The sequence below is a fragment of the Ursus americanus genome, chromosome 7 (assembly GCF_024610735.1).
Source record: "Ursus americanus isolate L20-20 chromosome 7, mUrsAme1.1.p, whole genome shotgun sequence".
NCBI lineage: Eukaryota > Metazoa > Chordata > Mammalia > Carnivora > Ursidae > Ursus > Ursus americanus.
This window is the reverse complement of record NC_142133.1, coordinates 78,993,992-79,009,514: the sequence shown is the minus strand read 5'-3', so window position 1 is coordinate 79,009,514 and position 15,523 is coordinate 78,993,992. Positions and strand designations below refer to the sequence as shown.

General features: G+C 44.3%; 1 protein-coding gene across 4 annotated transcripts in view; it reads left to right on the top strand.

Moving 5' to 3' along the window:
- TAF1B (TATA-box binding protein associated factor, RNA polymerase I subunit B) overlaps nucleotides 1-5,752 on the top strand; it is a 70,005-nt gene extending 64,253 nt beyond the window's left edge. For all 4 annotated transcript variants that reach the window (XM_045775964.2, XM_045775963.2, XM_087863871.1 and 1 more), the window contains one exon: nucleotides 1,451-5,752. In XM_045775964.2, coding sequence (XP_045631920.1) covers nucleotides 1,451-1,652 — 202 coding nt within the window. In that variant the 3' untranslated portion in view covers nucleotides 1,653-5,752. The remainder of the gene's footprint in view (nucleotides 1-1,450) is intronic.
- Nucleotides 5,753-15,523: the final 9,771 nt, after the last annotated feature.

The window sequence follows — 15,523 nt, the reverse complement described above, 5'->3', positions numbered from 1 at the left end:
TAGTCTTAAGATTTTAAGTGAAAACAAAAATCAATTTTAAAGAAGTATAGCGGAGGTGAACATTTTTGAGCCCATACTGTGTACTGACCAGTGGGTTAAGTGCTTAATATATCTTCTCATTCGATACTTGTGTTCACTGTACGAGGTAGGCACTGTTGTTTTTTCCTGTTTTACAGGTGAGAGAACCAAGGCTAGTTATCCGTAGTCACAACTAACCAAGGCTAGTTATCCATAGTCACAACTGGTGGGGGTGGAGTTTTGTGGTGCACACATAAACTTTCTTTCAGGAACTTGGGACCATCTGTGTTATATAAATCCAATATCGAAGTTTATATCTTCTGTATGTTTTTTACCTGTTTTTTTAAGCTTTTTACTATGGAAAATTTCAAGTATATTCAAAAATAGAATAGCATAATGAACCCCCCTGTACCTGTCATTCAGCCTTAACAATTGTCAACATGACTAGACTTGCTTCGCCCATGCCAACCCGCTCCTCCACCCCCGCCCCCAGATTATTTGGAAGCATATCTCAAATGTCATAATATTTTTAAAAACAAAACCATAACAAATGTCAATCAGACATTAAAAACCTAATGGTAATTCCTTAATATTATCAAACATGCCGTCAATGTTTAGATTTTCCCAATTGCTATGAAATTTTTAATATAATTCAATCCAAATAAGGCCCATTCGTTGCAAGTAGCTAAGATATCCCTTAAGTGTTTTGGCTGGTAAATTCCCCTTTTATGTCATTTTTTTTTTCTGCTTTAGGGAAAAAATTACTTGTTGAATAATCCAGGTCTTGTGTCCTATACAATTTCCCATAGTCTGCATTTTGCTGATTACAACCAGTGATAGCATTTAACATGTTCCTCTGTGCCCTGGATGGCCTACACCTTGGTAGAGTTAGAGATGGAGTGTCAGAGTTAGAGATTCGTGATTAGAGATTTGGTGGTGGTTGGAGACTTGATCTACTACTTTTAAGATAAGCGAAATAGCTTTGTAAACTCTTCTTTCTATAGTAGGTACCAGATTGTAGGCTACATTTTCAAGTCTGGTGTCTTATTTCGGGTGGGGATTAGAGATTATTTATTTTCTTTTATTTTAAAACTATGCCCAGAATCTCTTCCTGTGTGCTGTTGTTTGCTTTGAGCATGGTAAAAAGAAGCAGCCCATTTGGAATGGAAGGACTTCTGGGCGAGGAGTTGTGAAACCGGGCTCTAGTACCATCTGTTACCCTGGCATGGTAGCCCCCATGGATGGTGCTAACGTGTTTGCCTCTGTAAAATTAAGTTGTTTTGCCAAATTTTTCCAGGTTTCCATCCAACTCTGAGTACTGTTTTAAACCTACCCATATATATTTGCTAGTTTGGGGGATGTTTCAGGGATAGATGCATACATTTTAAATGGTCATTTTAAGATAACTTCTTCCTTTTTCTTCCCTTTCTAGCTATTGTAAACATGTGACAACCTATGAAGAATCAAATTTTTCACTGAGTTATCAGTTCATAATAAATCTCTTCTCCTTCCTCCTGAGAATAAAGACCTCTTCTCTCCATGAAGAAGTGAGCTTAATTGAAAAGATACTTTTTAAAAGAAAGTATGGTAAAACGAAAAAGAAATCAAGATCCAGGAAAGGGAGAAAATACTGAGAAAAATGAAATAGAAACTTTATTGGGAAAGTATTTTAATAGTGACAATAATGTGAAATTATAATATCCCAGATAATTATGGGAAATAGAATTTTATCATCTATCCATGCATACATAGATACATATATATGTATCAAATGTGTTTATAAAAATGTGTATTGGAAAATAAGTGAATTGTGTTTGAATTTATTTTTTAAATTATCAATATTCTTTTTTTTTTTTTTTAAGATTTTATTTATTTATTTGACAGAGAGAGAGAGACAGCCAGCGAGAGAGGGAACACAAGCAGGGGGAGTGGGAGAGGAAGAAGCAGGCTCATAGCGGAGGAGCCTGATGTGGGGCTCGATCCCATAACGCTGGGATCACGCCCTGAGCCGAAGGCAGATGCTTAACCGCTGTACCACCCAGGCGCCCCTAAATTATGAATATTCTTTGAGAAGATTTAAACAGTAAATTTTATAAAATGGTATCCAGAAACTTGTATTCATTGTATTTTAAAGCTAAATTTGCTTTTAAACTAGATCGCTTCCTTACTTTTTATGCTCGAGAGGAAATCCCACATGGGTCAAAGATCTAAACATCATAATCTTTTACATATGCATATATTATAGTATTAGAAGAAAATAAGTATGGCTGCTTTGATGATCTTGGAACAGGGAGGGACTTTCCAAACATGGCCCAAAACGAAAAGCCAAAAGGGAAAAATTGGTAATGTGACTGCAAAGTCACAGGCAAATAGCAAGTAGGAAAATATATTCGCAGCATAGGACAGACAAAGGAATAATTTCTTTAATGTATCAATAGATCCTGCAAAGCGATAGGAAAAAGACAAGCTGAGCAAGGAATATGAAAAGATAGCTTTCTGGAAAAAAGAAATACAAAGGCCAACCCAAAAAAATGATACAAATTAAAATAGATTACCAAAGATATATAAAGCTTTATAATACCTGGTGAGGGTATTGGAAAATGAGGCATTCTCGTTCGCAGTTTATTCATGCAACAAACACTGGCCGGCTGTGTTCCAGGCATATTCTAGGCACTGGAGCTATAGCAGTAAACAAGGTCCCTGCCTTTAAGGATCTTCTATGCTAATTGGGTGGGGGCAGAGAGGAAGCAGATAAATGCAGCAGTCGGGCTAATGAGGTGCAACAAAGGAAACGCAAGGTAAGGGTGAGAAGGGGGTCCTTTTTATAAAAGGCGTTTGAGGAAGGCCTCTGGGCGGTGACCTTGAGCAGAGATCAACTGGTATGGCCAAGCCATGCTGCTCTCCAGGGGAAGGTTATTCCGAGCAAAGGAAACAGGCAAAGGCTCTGAGGCAAGAGTGCTTGATGGAGCCAAGGAATAGCAAGTTGTTCAGGCAGCTGGAGTGTTAGGGTTGTAGGGAGACTAGTAGCATGTGAAATGGAAGAGTTTGCATTCGGGGCCACAGTAAGGACTTTGGCTTTTATCCCAAGGGCGTCATGGGAAGCCATTAGACAATTCTGAGCAGAAGAATGGTGTGATCTGGGACGCCTGGGTGGCTCAGTCGGACGTTTGCCTTCGCCTCAGGTCATGATCCTGGGGTCCTGGAATCGAGCCCCACATTGGACTTCCTGCTCAGCAGGGAGCCTGCTTCTCCCTATCCCTCTGCTTCTCCCCCTGCTTGTGCTCTCTCTCGCTCTCTGTCAAAGAAAGAAATAAAATCTTAAAAAAAAAAAAAGAGTGGTGTGATCAGATCTATGTCATAAAAGGACCATGTTGCTCTGTGGTGAATAGATTGCAGGGGGAAATGGGCAGAGGTAGAGGCCACAACAGAGACTGCTGTTCTGGTTTGGGCAAGAGGTGGTGGTTTGGACTACAGAGATTGTAGTGGAAATGGAAGTGGGAGGAAGGGATTAGATCCCAGATACAGTTTACATATGAAATAAATAAGGATTTGGTGATGGGTTGGTTGTAGGTGTGAGAAATGAAAATGCCCCAATTTATTCCCCCTGTACCATTTATCAAGATGGGGCTGCTTTAATTTCCCCCTATTTACCCTGTTTGTGAGGGAAGTTAACTGGGTTGGTTATAGAGCTGTGGGAATAGCCAAACACAGGGTACCCAAGATTGAATAGATGGGATTGACAGCAGCCAATTAATCACATATACTTAGCACCTGGGAGAGGATGCAGCACACTAGGCAGGGCCAGTGGGGTCACGCTCGGGAGCAGAGAACAACCAGGGACAGGGAGGCAGGCTTTGTCGTATCAGAGGGATGGAGTGGTCCCTGGTTCCTGCACAAGGGTATGATTGGCTTATTTGAAGAATCCCATGGGCAGGCAGGAACTCCTCTGGTCCTCTTAATAAGGCATGTTTGGTTAGGGGACCCTATCCTTGGGAGCAGAGTGGGGAGGGGAAGTCAAAGTTAGGCCACCTTGGGGCCCTCCCAGTTTCACCAGATGTTAAGGCCGGTCATGGTATCAGGCCTAAATTTTAGGCCATACGCCACAGGGGAACTCGGAAGAGTGGCTATTGGGAAATGAGTGTTGTTTGGGGCATATTGAGTTTGAGATGCCTGTTAGACATTGGAGAGACATCAAAGTCTGAAGTTGGAGGGGCAGGCGTCTATAGTTCAGGGGTCTGGGGTCATGTAAATGTAGGAAACCTCAGAATATAAGTACAATTTAAAAACTGTGAGGCCAGATGGGATCTCCTAGAGTTTGTATAGACAGACGCGGTCTCCATGGACGCTGTCTGTGCTGCAGCAAGTTCCCTTCTGCTCCTGGATTGCAGAGGTTTGTTTTTTTTTTTTTTTTTAATCAGGAATTAATGTTGATTTGTTTCTGGGTTTTTTTGTTTTTTTTTTTAGATGCTTTTCTTGCATCTATGAGATGGTGGTATTTTTTTTTTCTTTTTTAGCCAGTCAATATGGCTTTCAATATGGTTAATGTGAAATTCAATTGAGTTTCAAATGTTAAACCAGCCTTGCATTCCTAGGATAAACCCCACTTGGTCACGATCTATGATCCTTTTTACGTATTGTTGAATTTGATTGGTTGAAATATGAAGAATTTTTCCATCCGTGTTTGTAAGATACGTTGTTTCTCCATTACTAGAAGGAAGATTTGTGGACATTTCAGTAAATATAATCCAATAAAAATGTCTTGATGATCTATCACAGTGGTTCTCAAAGTGTGATCCTTGAGCCAACAACATTGAAATTCCCTGGAAACTTATTAGAAATGCAAAATTCCAGGCCCTATCGCTGACCTGCCAATTCGGAAACTCAGCATGGAGCCCAGCCACGTATGTTTCCGCGAGCCGTCCCGGCGATTCTGATGCACACACACTAGTGTGAGAACCACCGTTGGTTCCATCACATATCAGTAAAGTTCAAAAATAAATGACATGGAATGGAAAGTAAGGAATGCTTTTAGGCTGCAATTAACAGAATCCCCTCCAATTATTAAACCAGAGATTGGTTGGTTGGTTGGTTTTTTACATAACGCAAGTTCTGGAGGTAAGTCATTCCAGATTTGGTTCAGTGGCCCAACAGTGTTAGCAAGGACTCAGACTGGTTTTGCTCTGCCGTTCTCAGCATGTTGGTCTCTTCTTCAGCTCACTACCTCTTGGTCACAAGATGGATACTACAATTCCACACAAATCCTGGTCGAAGGAGGGAACTAGGACTAACCACTTCCTCAAGGGTCTCTTTGGTGAGAAAACCGTTTCTAGAAGCCCCCCGGTAGAGTTTCCTTTACATTCCATTGGCCAGAACTGCACCAGGGGAATAGGATCGCCATGACTGCTTTAGATTATCATGATGCATTCCTACCTTCCCCAGGATTAAGGATCTTTCTCTAATATTTGAGCAAAATTAGGGTACTATTAGCAGGGAAAGGCGGGGGGACTCTTTGTTGATAGTCAATGAGCAATGTCTGTACATGTGGTCTTTCTTCTCTAGTTCAAAGTCTCAACATCTCATGTGCAAAATATGATGCTATGCTATTATGGGTAAAACAATTCTTAACATCTATTGATCGTCTGCCACCAGGGCATCCTGTTAGAAACTTTGTATTAGCATCTGGATTTGTTCTAGTCTTACGGAATAACCTAATAATAAATGCTTGCATAATGTCTATTACGTGCCAGACCTTTTTCTCAGTGCTTCGTATATTTTTCATGTATATTAACAATGGAGTTAAATTAATAAATGAGTTATTAATTTATCCTCACAATAACCGCATGATGTAGGTACTATTATTCCATTTTACGGATGGGGAACCTGAGCCACAGTGGGGTTGCATAACTCGCCCAAAGTCACACAGCTAGTCCAGAATAAACTGCACTACGCTGTCTCTCCTGAGACTTAATCAGCCTTCGCTCCCAAGGAACTTACGATATTTGAAGAGTCAAAAAAAAAGTTTTTTTTAAGAGTTTTGTTTTTAAGTAATCTCTGCACCCAATGTGGGACTCAGACTCGCAACTCCAAAATCAAGCGTCGCCTGCTCCGCCGACTGAGCCAGCCTGGCGCCCCAGAAGAGTCAAAGTTCATTTCACCACATTCAATATACAAAATTAATGCCACTCAGTTTTATTATCTGTAAATTTTCCCTAGCCTCCATCCTGTTGGGTGGGGGTGGTGGGCAGCCAAGATACTGCTTTGAATCCTTAATCTTACCAATTACAGATATCTTCACCTCTTCAGGGTGGAAACAGCCACTTTGGAATAAATATTGGGCAAAGTGAAAGTTGAAGTCCCTATTAAGGCCGTTGCTCACATCCATCTCCTTCCCTAGATGGCCTCTGGGTTCAAGGGTGAGATGCAGGAGGAGCCCCCACCCTGTATGTGTCCCAGCCAGGCTCTGACGCAGGTGGTCGTGCGTGCGGATGGCTCCGCTCCGCTCCCCCTGGCTTGGGTCATCCACAAGGAATGCTGGCTCAGCTCCCCCGGCGCCCCCCATACTCCAACCAAGAGAACGAAGGTGCTTCTGGATCACCTCCACTCTCAGGGATGCCTTAGCACAGGGGGCAGCGCTTCTCCTTTGCTGTGGTACCCCCGGATCGGCACAGGGCGCCCTGTAGGTTCTCCTCAAGAACTAGCTCTGCCTGAATACTTGCCTCAGCTATTTCTAAACTACGAAGTGCACCATGATGAGATAAGGCAGAAGGAGGCTGAGGGCCATGATGGCGGTGCAAATGGAGCCGCAGGAGCAGGGAGGAGGAAGGGAGAGCAGAGCGGGCGGGGGCAGCACGGCGGAGCTCGGCTCCCAGGGAGGGGTGCCCAGTTCCCAGGCTGCCCCTGCCCGGGGCAGGAAGCAGATTTTTCTTTTCCTTTCAGGGGAAGCAATAAATTATTTTGCGACTAGAGTGACGTGTGATATTTGTTGATTTGGGTGGAATCTCTTTTACGAACAAAACTTATTTTACCTTTTTTTTCCCCCATTAGATTCCCTACCACTGCAACGAAATATAATTTTACAGATTAGGTGACCACCCTAAAGGGAAATAAAACCAAGTTTTATTGTAAAACTATTGTAATCGTGTGAAGCAGATACTTCCGGGGGGCGGGGGTGAGAGTAGAATGCAATAGGTACTTCTAGAAAAAGTCTTTAAATTGTGTGTCTGTCAGTGATGCGTCTAAGCTCAAAGCCATGCAAGTACAGCATATGTGTGCTGAAGTGGAGAAAATTTCATGTTCTTAGTTGTCTATCAAATTTGGATCATCAGAACCTCGTGAAAAACACAGTTGTGAACACACTTATTCTGCACCTATCTACCTACCAAACGTTGTGCGTGTTTTTTCCTTTACTCTATCTACTACCACTATATACTATTTACCAGACATACCAATCTATTTTTTCATACGCTAAGTCTTTCATTTACTGTGTCTACATCTGTGGCAATTAAAAGTTTGATCATAGTAAATGAACATAAAAACTTCTACATTTTTAAAACTAAGAAATTAAACCAGTGAAGTACGATGAGAATCCTTTCCCATAAGAATACAGAACACTAGCCTAAATATTTTGTTACTCTACAAAGATACCTCATAAATTCTGAACATAGGTGTTGGGTGTTTGGGGGTTGTGTTTGGTGGGGGACAAGCCTTCAGAGAATGTGGATTTCTTCAGGCAGTTTGAGATTCTGGGTTAGACTTGAAAGGAGAAGGAGGGCCTTCCACCTGCCAGCCTTGGCTCCTCTTGCAGTGGGTAAATGGACATCATCATGAGAGTGCGATGCTGGTTAACAGGGCGAAGAGCTTCTGCGTGCCTTACCTCGCCGAAGGGTAGCATTTCTCTGGGGCCACAACAGGCTTGTCATTGCCACACAGAAGTGGAACCTTCTATAGCCCAAAGGAAGGAGGAGAGGAGAGCCCAGGGCTGGGGCAGCAAGGGTTGCACCTTTACCCGTAGAGTGTCTGTAGTTCTTTGTTCTCTCTTTTTTGGTTTTTGCTTTTTCCCTCCATTGGCACAAAGCCGAGGGGGGAAAAAAGCAGTATTAATTCAACCTTGTATTTATACAGAAAGCGCTATTAGGAGAGAAGGAGCATTATTTCCAAGTCTTAAGGAAAACTGAGTAGAATTTCCAAAGTTCTATAAATCATTATATATTGCAGATAGTTAAAAGTGTGTATTTTCATGTTGGGCATAGAGCCAGTGACTTTTTTTTTTTTTTCATTTTAAATACCTCTCTATTCTTGAAAGCTGAGTAAATTCACATAGTATTAAGTCTCTCACAAAATGTTTTCAAGAAGCTCTTAGTGTGTGTTCCCTTGTTTTGTGCCCTCGTGAAGTATTGAAGCATAAAGCGATCTTAGTGCCAGACTTACCTGATAATAGGCTACGACTTGAGAAGAACTTACAAAAGAGTGCTTTTAGTGACTTTATAAATTAAGAACCTGGTATTTCAGCTCACTTGGCCTTTTGCCCTTCTGCGACAATTATTTCCTCTGGAACAATTAGTACATGTTTTATGGATGTTTGCGTTGAACTGGGTGACTCACAGATATTGCCAAAAGAATTTTTAAGTTAGAATTCCACTTAAATGTAATTACCTTTTGTCACCATTGTTGTCTGCATTAATCCAGATTAAGTGATTAAGTTAAACATTACCTAAAATGGAAGAGGTGGTCTCTGATTTTAACTCAAAGGTTTTAAGTAGGAAAGATGTGTTCCTTACCATGTTGGAGAATAAAAAAATATTATAAACATGTTTACTTATTTTTACCTTTCTCTCCTTAGAAATCCACACCAGAATAAAAGTCTCCCTGGGAAGGTCTCCTCTGCCTGGGGTCCCTTGTCACCCTGCTTGGGCCCTCTCCTCCCACTCCCCACTTGGCCATTCTGCCAAAACACCATGTGCACATGTCAGCCCCTCTCCACGTCTCCCGGTCAATCCGCTGAGTTTGTCCAAGTGCAGCCCAGGGATCGGCGTCTCATGTAGGTGGTGCTTGTTAAGACCCTTCCTGACCCCCCTGCCAGCCTCCTCTTCAGCACGGCCTGGGGCTCCTAGTGGGTGGGGTGGCCCCAGAGTCTGCATTTTATCACCCAGCCACCCCTAGCCCCCACGCACCATAATTCTGCTGTCTGTTCCACTACTTGGTCCCCGCCTCCTGGTCCCCAACTCACTCAGTCCCTTGACTGATCTCATCCTCCCCGTCTGAAAGGGCACCGAGTCCTTCCACAGCATCGGGGAGAGCTCTTTCCCGTTCCTCAGCACTCAAAAAGGAACACAGCCTATGTTTGGCATTTAAGGGAGCCTACTTCTGCACGCGTCCTGTTGTCCCAGCCACCCGGGAAGGCTTTGAGACCGGGGGCCATTTCTCATGCTCCGTATAAAACCCCACATCCCACAGACGCTCAAGAAAGGGGTCCGACGGACGGAATGGGGATAAAAAGGGAACGATTATGAAAACCTTCCTACATTCTTATCAGCTAGGCACTGCAAGGGTCACTGCCTGACGAATGAACCTGGTTGTCTGCCTTCCAAATGTGGGTTTTGAATCAAATGGAAGTATTTGTAAAACAGAACGGGGAAACAGGGGCCTCACTTTTGCTCGAGGTACACCTGTGACAATACCACAGAGATCACATGTCTCCGCGGCACTGGGAATGTGCCAGACACTGGTCTCAGCACTTACAAATCCCTCCCCTCTCATCCCCTGACTGATCCCATGATGCAGTATGTTATTTGACAAATAAAGACACTGAGAAGTTCTGATCCTGAATCCGTGGCCTTTGGCTTACAGCCCTGCCTCTCAGCTCCGGCCCTGGTGATGTCAGTTTGGAATCAAAGGAGCCCAAATGTTACCGTGAAGGAGAAAACATTAGCGTTTATGACTGACATGTTTCCTCACCAGCCCCTCCTCCAAACCCCCGCCCTGAACCTGTTCGTCCTCCATGCTCCCTGGCTCTCAATTACGGCACCATTCACCTCATCACCATAAATCGCCAACCCCTCCCAGTCTGTCACCCCACATCTCTGTCACTCAGCCCTGACAGTTTCATCACCAACGGCCTCTCTGGCCAGTCTCCAATCCTATGACAACATAGTCACTGCCCAGCTCAGGCCCTCACCATTTCCCTCCTGGTGTGTGCAAAACCACTCTAATTTCCAAGCATCTCTCCCTGTCCTGCCCCCGCCAGTTTTGTCCCCAAAATAGATCTAATGACACTCTGAGGCTCAGCATCCTTTGATGGCTCCTTGCTGCCCACAACCTGATGGCTTGGCCTGGGCGGTCCCTCAGAGTGTGGCCCCCACATAGCCCCTGCAGTCACCTGCCCCCTCCCCGGCTCCCTCCAACACAGACAAGGGAATCCTGAACGACCATGACATCTCCCACCTCAGGGCCTTTGCTCGTGCCATATTCCTTATCAGAAACATCCTCTCTCATCTCAGGTGACCCCTTTTCCTTCCTTTATGACCCTGCTCAAATGCCATGTCCTCTCTTTGCTCCCTCCGCTCCCCCAGGCAGAATCCATCATTCCCTAAGCGTTCGACACGCATCCCCATTAGGGCACTTACAGCATTTGCATGAATGTGCCCAGGTCTCCAGGTCGAGCAACTTGGGCACCAGACCGTGAGTTAGTCCTGGATACACGCACCCACGGGCCGCGTAGATCTGGCGGCTAAGAAACCTGAGATCTTATATGAAAAATAGAGCTCACAAAGATTTAAAAAGTATAGGTAACATGCCAAAGAAGATCATTTAGGAGATTTCACACGCCTGATTTATAATAATGAACTTCATACAATTAATTTCTTTTTTTTAAATGCAAGCATTTATTTATTTAGGGAGGGAGGAGAGGGCAGAAAATATATTTTTTTTAATTTTTTATTATTTATTTATTTGGCAGAGAGAGAGAGCACACGCAGGGGGAGCAGCAGAGTGAGAAGTAGACTCCCTGCTGAGCAAGGAGCCTGACTTGGGGCTCAATCCCAGGACCCTGGGATCATGACCTGAGCTGAAGGCAGACGCTTCACCGACTGAGCCACCCAGGTGCCCCATACAATTAATTTCTACTTGCCACCCACCAGAAACTTCGTAGGGTCTCTCTTCTGTGCGTTCTCGGTGCGATGCCAGTACGTTGTTTTGCATCCCAACAAGCACTTTCTGTGCTTTGCCCACTCTGTCTCTGTGTTAAAAGCCCTCTGACTTCCTGTCTCAGAGTTCCTGTCCCCATCTGCTGATCCCCACGACGGCCCCAGAGTAGAGTCACTTGGAGTTTTGTGATGCCCTGAGGAGCGCTGACTCAGAGGATGGAAGGATACCTGAGAAGTGACGCCCCACTGCCTCTCAACTCCGAAGCGAGAGAACCAGCGCGGTGCTCGAGGTGGTTTCAGACCGAGCACACAGCAGCCCTGTCCCTTCGTGAAAGGCAGTCCTGCAACTCCAAATCCTGCTTTCCCGTCGTTTCCCTCTCTTGATGCTTGTTGTGAAATTCTCCCGATGTTTTTTTCCTTTTCCTTTTTCCAACCCCTAGTTCTTCCTTTTTCTAATTATCACCAACAGGAGTAACTCAAAATTCCAGATATTGGAACTGACAGTTTTGGGGTGTTTAGGAAAGATAACCAAAGGGGAGTCACAAAATACTCAAATTTCAAGTAAAAAGGAACTCACCTGGGGAAAAATTACTAGAAAAATTGAGTTAATGAAATGTTAACTTTGGGCAAACAACTTGATCCCTTGTTTCCTTCCTCTAAAGGCAGGATAATCTCTTTCTCGTATTAAAAAGTGGTGAGATGCTACAATTTTAAATATCCATTTTATAATGAAGATGTTTTATCACTAGTAACCTTTTCTTCAAAGGGTGAAATATGCAAATGTGAACCAGCGAGCAGAGCCAAGGCCTCCCACTCCCAAGCCTGGAGCGCTTTCTTGAGATGGCCGCAAAGCATGATGGCTCCTCCCCACTCAGTATTAGTCACAGACAAGAGAGGTTTACTGAAGGGTAAGGCCAGCGTGTCTAAGCCAAGGGCTTTCTGGCAGCCGTGTTGCAAGTGTTGAGCCTTCGCTGGAATGATCGATCTGTGTGAAGCCATAAGAAAAGAATGTGAGATATCTGGGTTCCAGTTGCCAGCAAGAGGGTGACACCCAACTTGACATAGCTTCTTCTGCCTCCATTCAGAAATGGGGAGAGAGTCTGGATCAAGTCCCAGGTATTTAACAAGACTCACCTGAGACTGCAGTCATCCTGGCATGACAGGCAGACATGGTAGGGAAGGGGTGAAGCCTCCGTGGAAAAGCACGTTCAGGACAGTGCCCTTAAGGACGTCGGAAGATGGAGCGAGAGTTCTGCGGGTTGCCATGTTCTCTAAGTTGGACAATCAATTTGGAGAATAATCAAACGCCATTCCCTACACCAGATGATGTCACTAGAAGCCCCGGCCATGCCTCCGCCACATTTAAAGTGTCCAGGCTGCCTTAAAATGGGGCCACAGGCTAAACCCAGAATGTCAGGCAAAATGCTCTCATATTGACCGTACCACTATCCAGAAGGGAAAGTGCAGGATTTGGAAACAAGACTCTGATTCAAGTCCCAAATTTACTGACTATGAGACTCTGAATACATGTTTTGATCTCTTTGGACCTCGTTTCTTCATCTGCAAGGTGGGGCATAACCCTGTCTACCTCAGAGGCTTGTTTTAAGGATCAAAGGGGCTGAGGTATGTGATCTCTGATCAATGAGTACTGCCCAAAGCAGGCTAATGTCATCACATTAACAACTGAATAACAACTACCAATACTCTAGAAAATGCTTATTGCCATGCTAGATGATGAGGGGGTTTTAAATATGAGATATAGTTTCTGTCCCTTAAGCAGCTTAAAATAAATACAGTGAAGAAAAATGGGAGAGGAATGCTTCATATTTATTGAATTCCAATAGGCCTGGCATAGTTTGAGACACTTTTCACAAAACAAAACAGATAAATCCCCTGGTGATAGGAATCAGTACCTCATATCCCCTAGTTGTGGAAACTGAGGCTCAGGGTTACGTAACTTTCCTAAGTCACAGAGCTGGGAGGCAAGGGTGGGGATTCCACACTCTCCCTTCCACACCCGGTATCTCCAGAGCAGAAGACTTTCCTGTCACAATAGCAAGAGACAGGATGGCTGTGGGACGCTGGGCGGGACTGACTCTCGGGTGGCAGGCATGGAGGCCCTACCATGGCAACTACTTGAGATGTCTCCCCGATACGGACTGTTTCTTCAGAGTGAGGTCCCTGCATGTGACGAGCCCTGCAATTGGCTGGTCAGGTGATGGTGAGGTGACATGGCCAGCAGACAGGCACGGGGAGGAACCAGGCTGGCCTCCCGACCACCTAATCTCTACGGAAGTTGGAGGCCAACAGCTCAAGTGCCTTTGTGCCGGGCATTGTGGGAGCTTCTTTAAGCATGTGATCTGATGTGACTCCACAAAACTCAGTATTGTTTTCCTCATTTTACAGAAGGGAAAGCTGAGGACTGGCAGTGAGGTAGACTGCTTGAGGTAAAAATAGGAGGCAGGTCTGAGATTTGAATCCAGATCCGATGGCCTTAAAGTCATTTTCCTGAACTCAGGCAGAGCTGAATGAACTGAAAAGCAGAGCAGCTTGTGCTGAGCGGTTTAATAACAGGACAGCTGAGGCGCTGCGGGAGTCGTTCAGATGGGAGGGGAGGGATGTCTGCAGGAGATGGCCTTGCAGGTGGCCTCGGAGGCAGAGGTGGGAGGGGGTGGTGGGGTGGAGAGAAGGAAAGGAACAGCAGGGGCAACCAGGGGCTGGAAATTGTAGGACATATTCAGGGAACACTGTGAGGGCGTCCAGAGCACTGGGGGCTTTTCACTGGGACATAAATTCGGAAATGTATATAGGGGCCAGATAGAGAAGGAACTTAAATGCCAGGCTAAGGAGGCTGGACCTCGGGTTGTAAACGGTGGATAGCTAAGATCAGAGCTACTCCTCACGATCATTCTTTTGAGTCGTGAGACACTGGAGCTGGAAGGGACCAGATGGCCAGTCCAACCTCTTCCTTTTTCTGAGGCCCAGAAAGCAGAAGAACCTGGGCTAGAACCCACTCGATCTATTCAACCCGGGCTCCTTACTGCCACATTCCCTACTTGGAAGCCCATGACTTAAGAAGGTGCCTCAAAGATCTTCCTTCTCTTAAAAAAACAAAACAAAACAAAACAAAACAAAACACACAACCCCATCCATGAGCTAAAAAGAATTATTGCCAAACAAACAAAAAGATGCTAAACCTCACTCATAATTTTTTTAAATGCAAATCAAAACAATGAGGGATTTTTTTTTTATCCAACCGGCTGGCAGAGCAAAGTTTGATAGTGCCCGTGGTTGGGGGTGTGTGGCCCTTCAGGTTGTCCGACGTCCTGTTGGTTGGAACCAGATGGGGCAACCTTTTGGAAAACAGTTTGGTAAGACCTATAACAACTGCACTTTGCATGCCTTTTTCACCGAAGCTCCAGTTCTAGGATTTACCCAATAGCCGTACCCAGTCTGGTGTGCAAAGTGTATAGTTAAAGGGATGTTTATCGCAGAACGTTTATAATTGTGAAAAACTGGGGAGAAAAGCCATAATTGCTCACCCATAGGACCTCATTGTCACACATCAATAGAAAGACATAATATGTAGCCATTTTTTTTTAAAAAGGCAGTAGATACGCTCACATGGGAAATGTTTAAGACGTTAAAGATGGAAGCAAGCAGGCTGAGGAGGGCTGTGCACAGTGTGAATCCCATTTGTGTAAGAAAATAAAACATATGTATGCTTGTAGAAACATAGGCATTATCTAGGAAGAGACACAAAAACTGTTCCCAGTGATTGTCTCTGGGGAGAGGGACGGCAGGGAGGAGGGAGGCACTCTGTGCTCTAAACCCTCTGCGTTACTTAAATTTCCCTTATTTCCTTTTTTGGTTGTTGTTCCTTTACTTCTCCCTTTCTTTCTTTTTTGCTTTTTAAAAAAACTATGACCATGTATGATTTTTATAATTTAAAAAAATAAAGGTATTGCCAACAGATAGATGGATTGCTCATAGATCTGGATTTTAACTTCTATTTTAGAGACCTCTTAGAGACAAGCTCAATAAACCTGTATTAACATTTACAAAATAGATCCAATGTTTTTTATTAATACATCTGAGGTCTAACAACCCGGGCCCTTACTGTTCTTGTTTTTGGTTTTGTGATTTGATATTTATTCATTCGTCCCGTATTTATTTTGTGCCTACCATGTATCAGGCAGTGGGACTGAGGCATGAGGCTGTTAGTCTTTGTAACAGGAAGGCCATTTAGATCAACCCCAGACATGGTCCAGACTCAGACCCATTCAATGAACACTTACTGGATATTTTCTATGTGTATCGCATGAGGCTGGGGACATTCAAATGGAAGCGATACGATCCCTGCC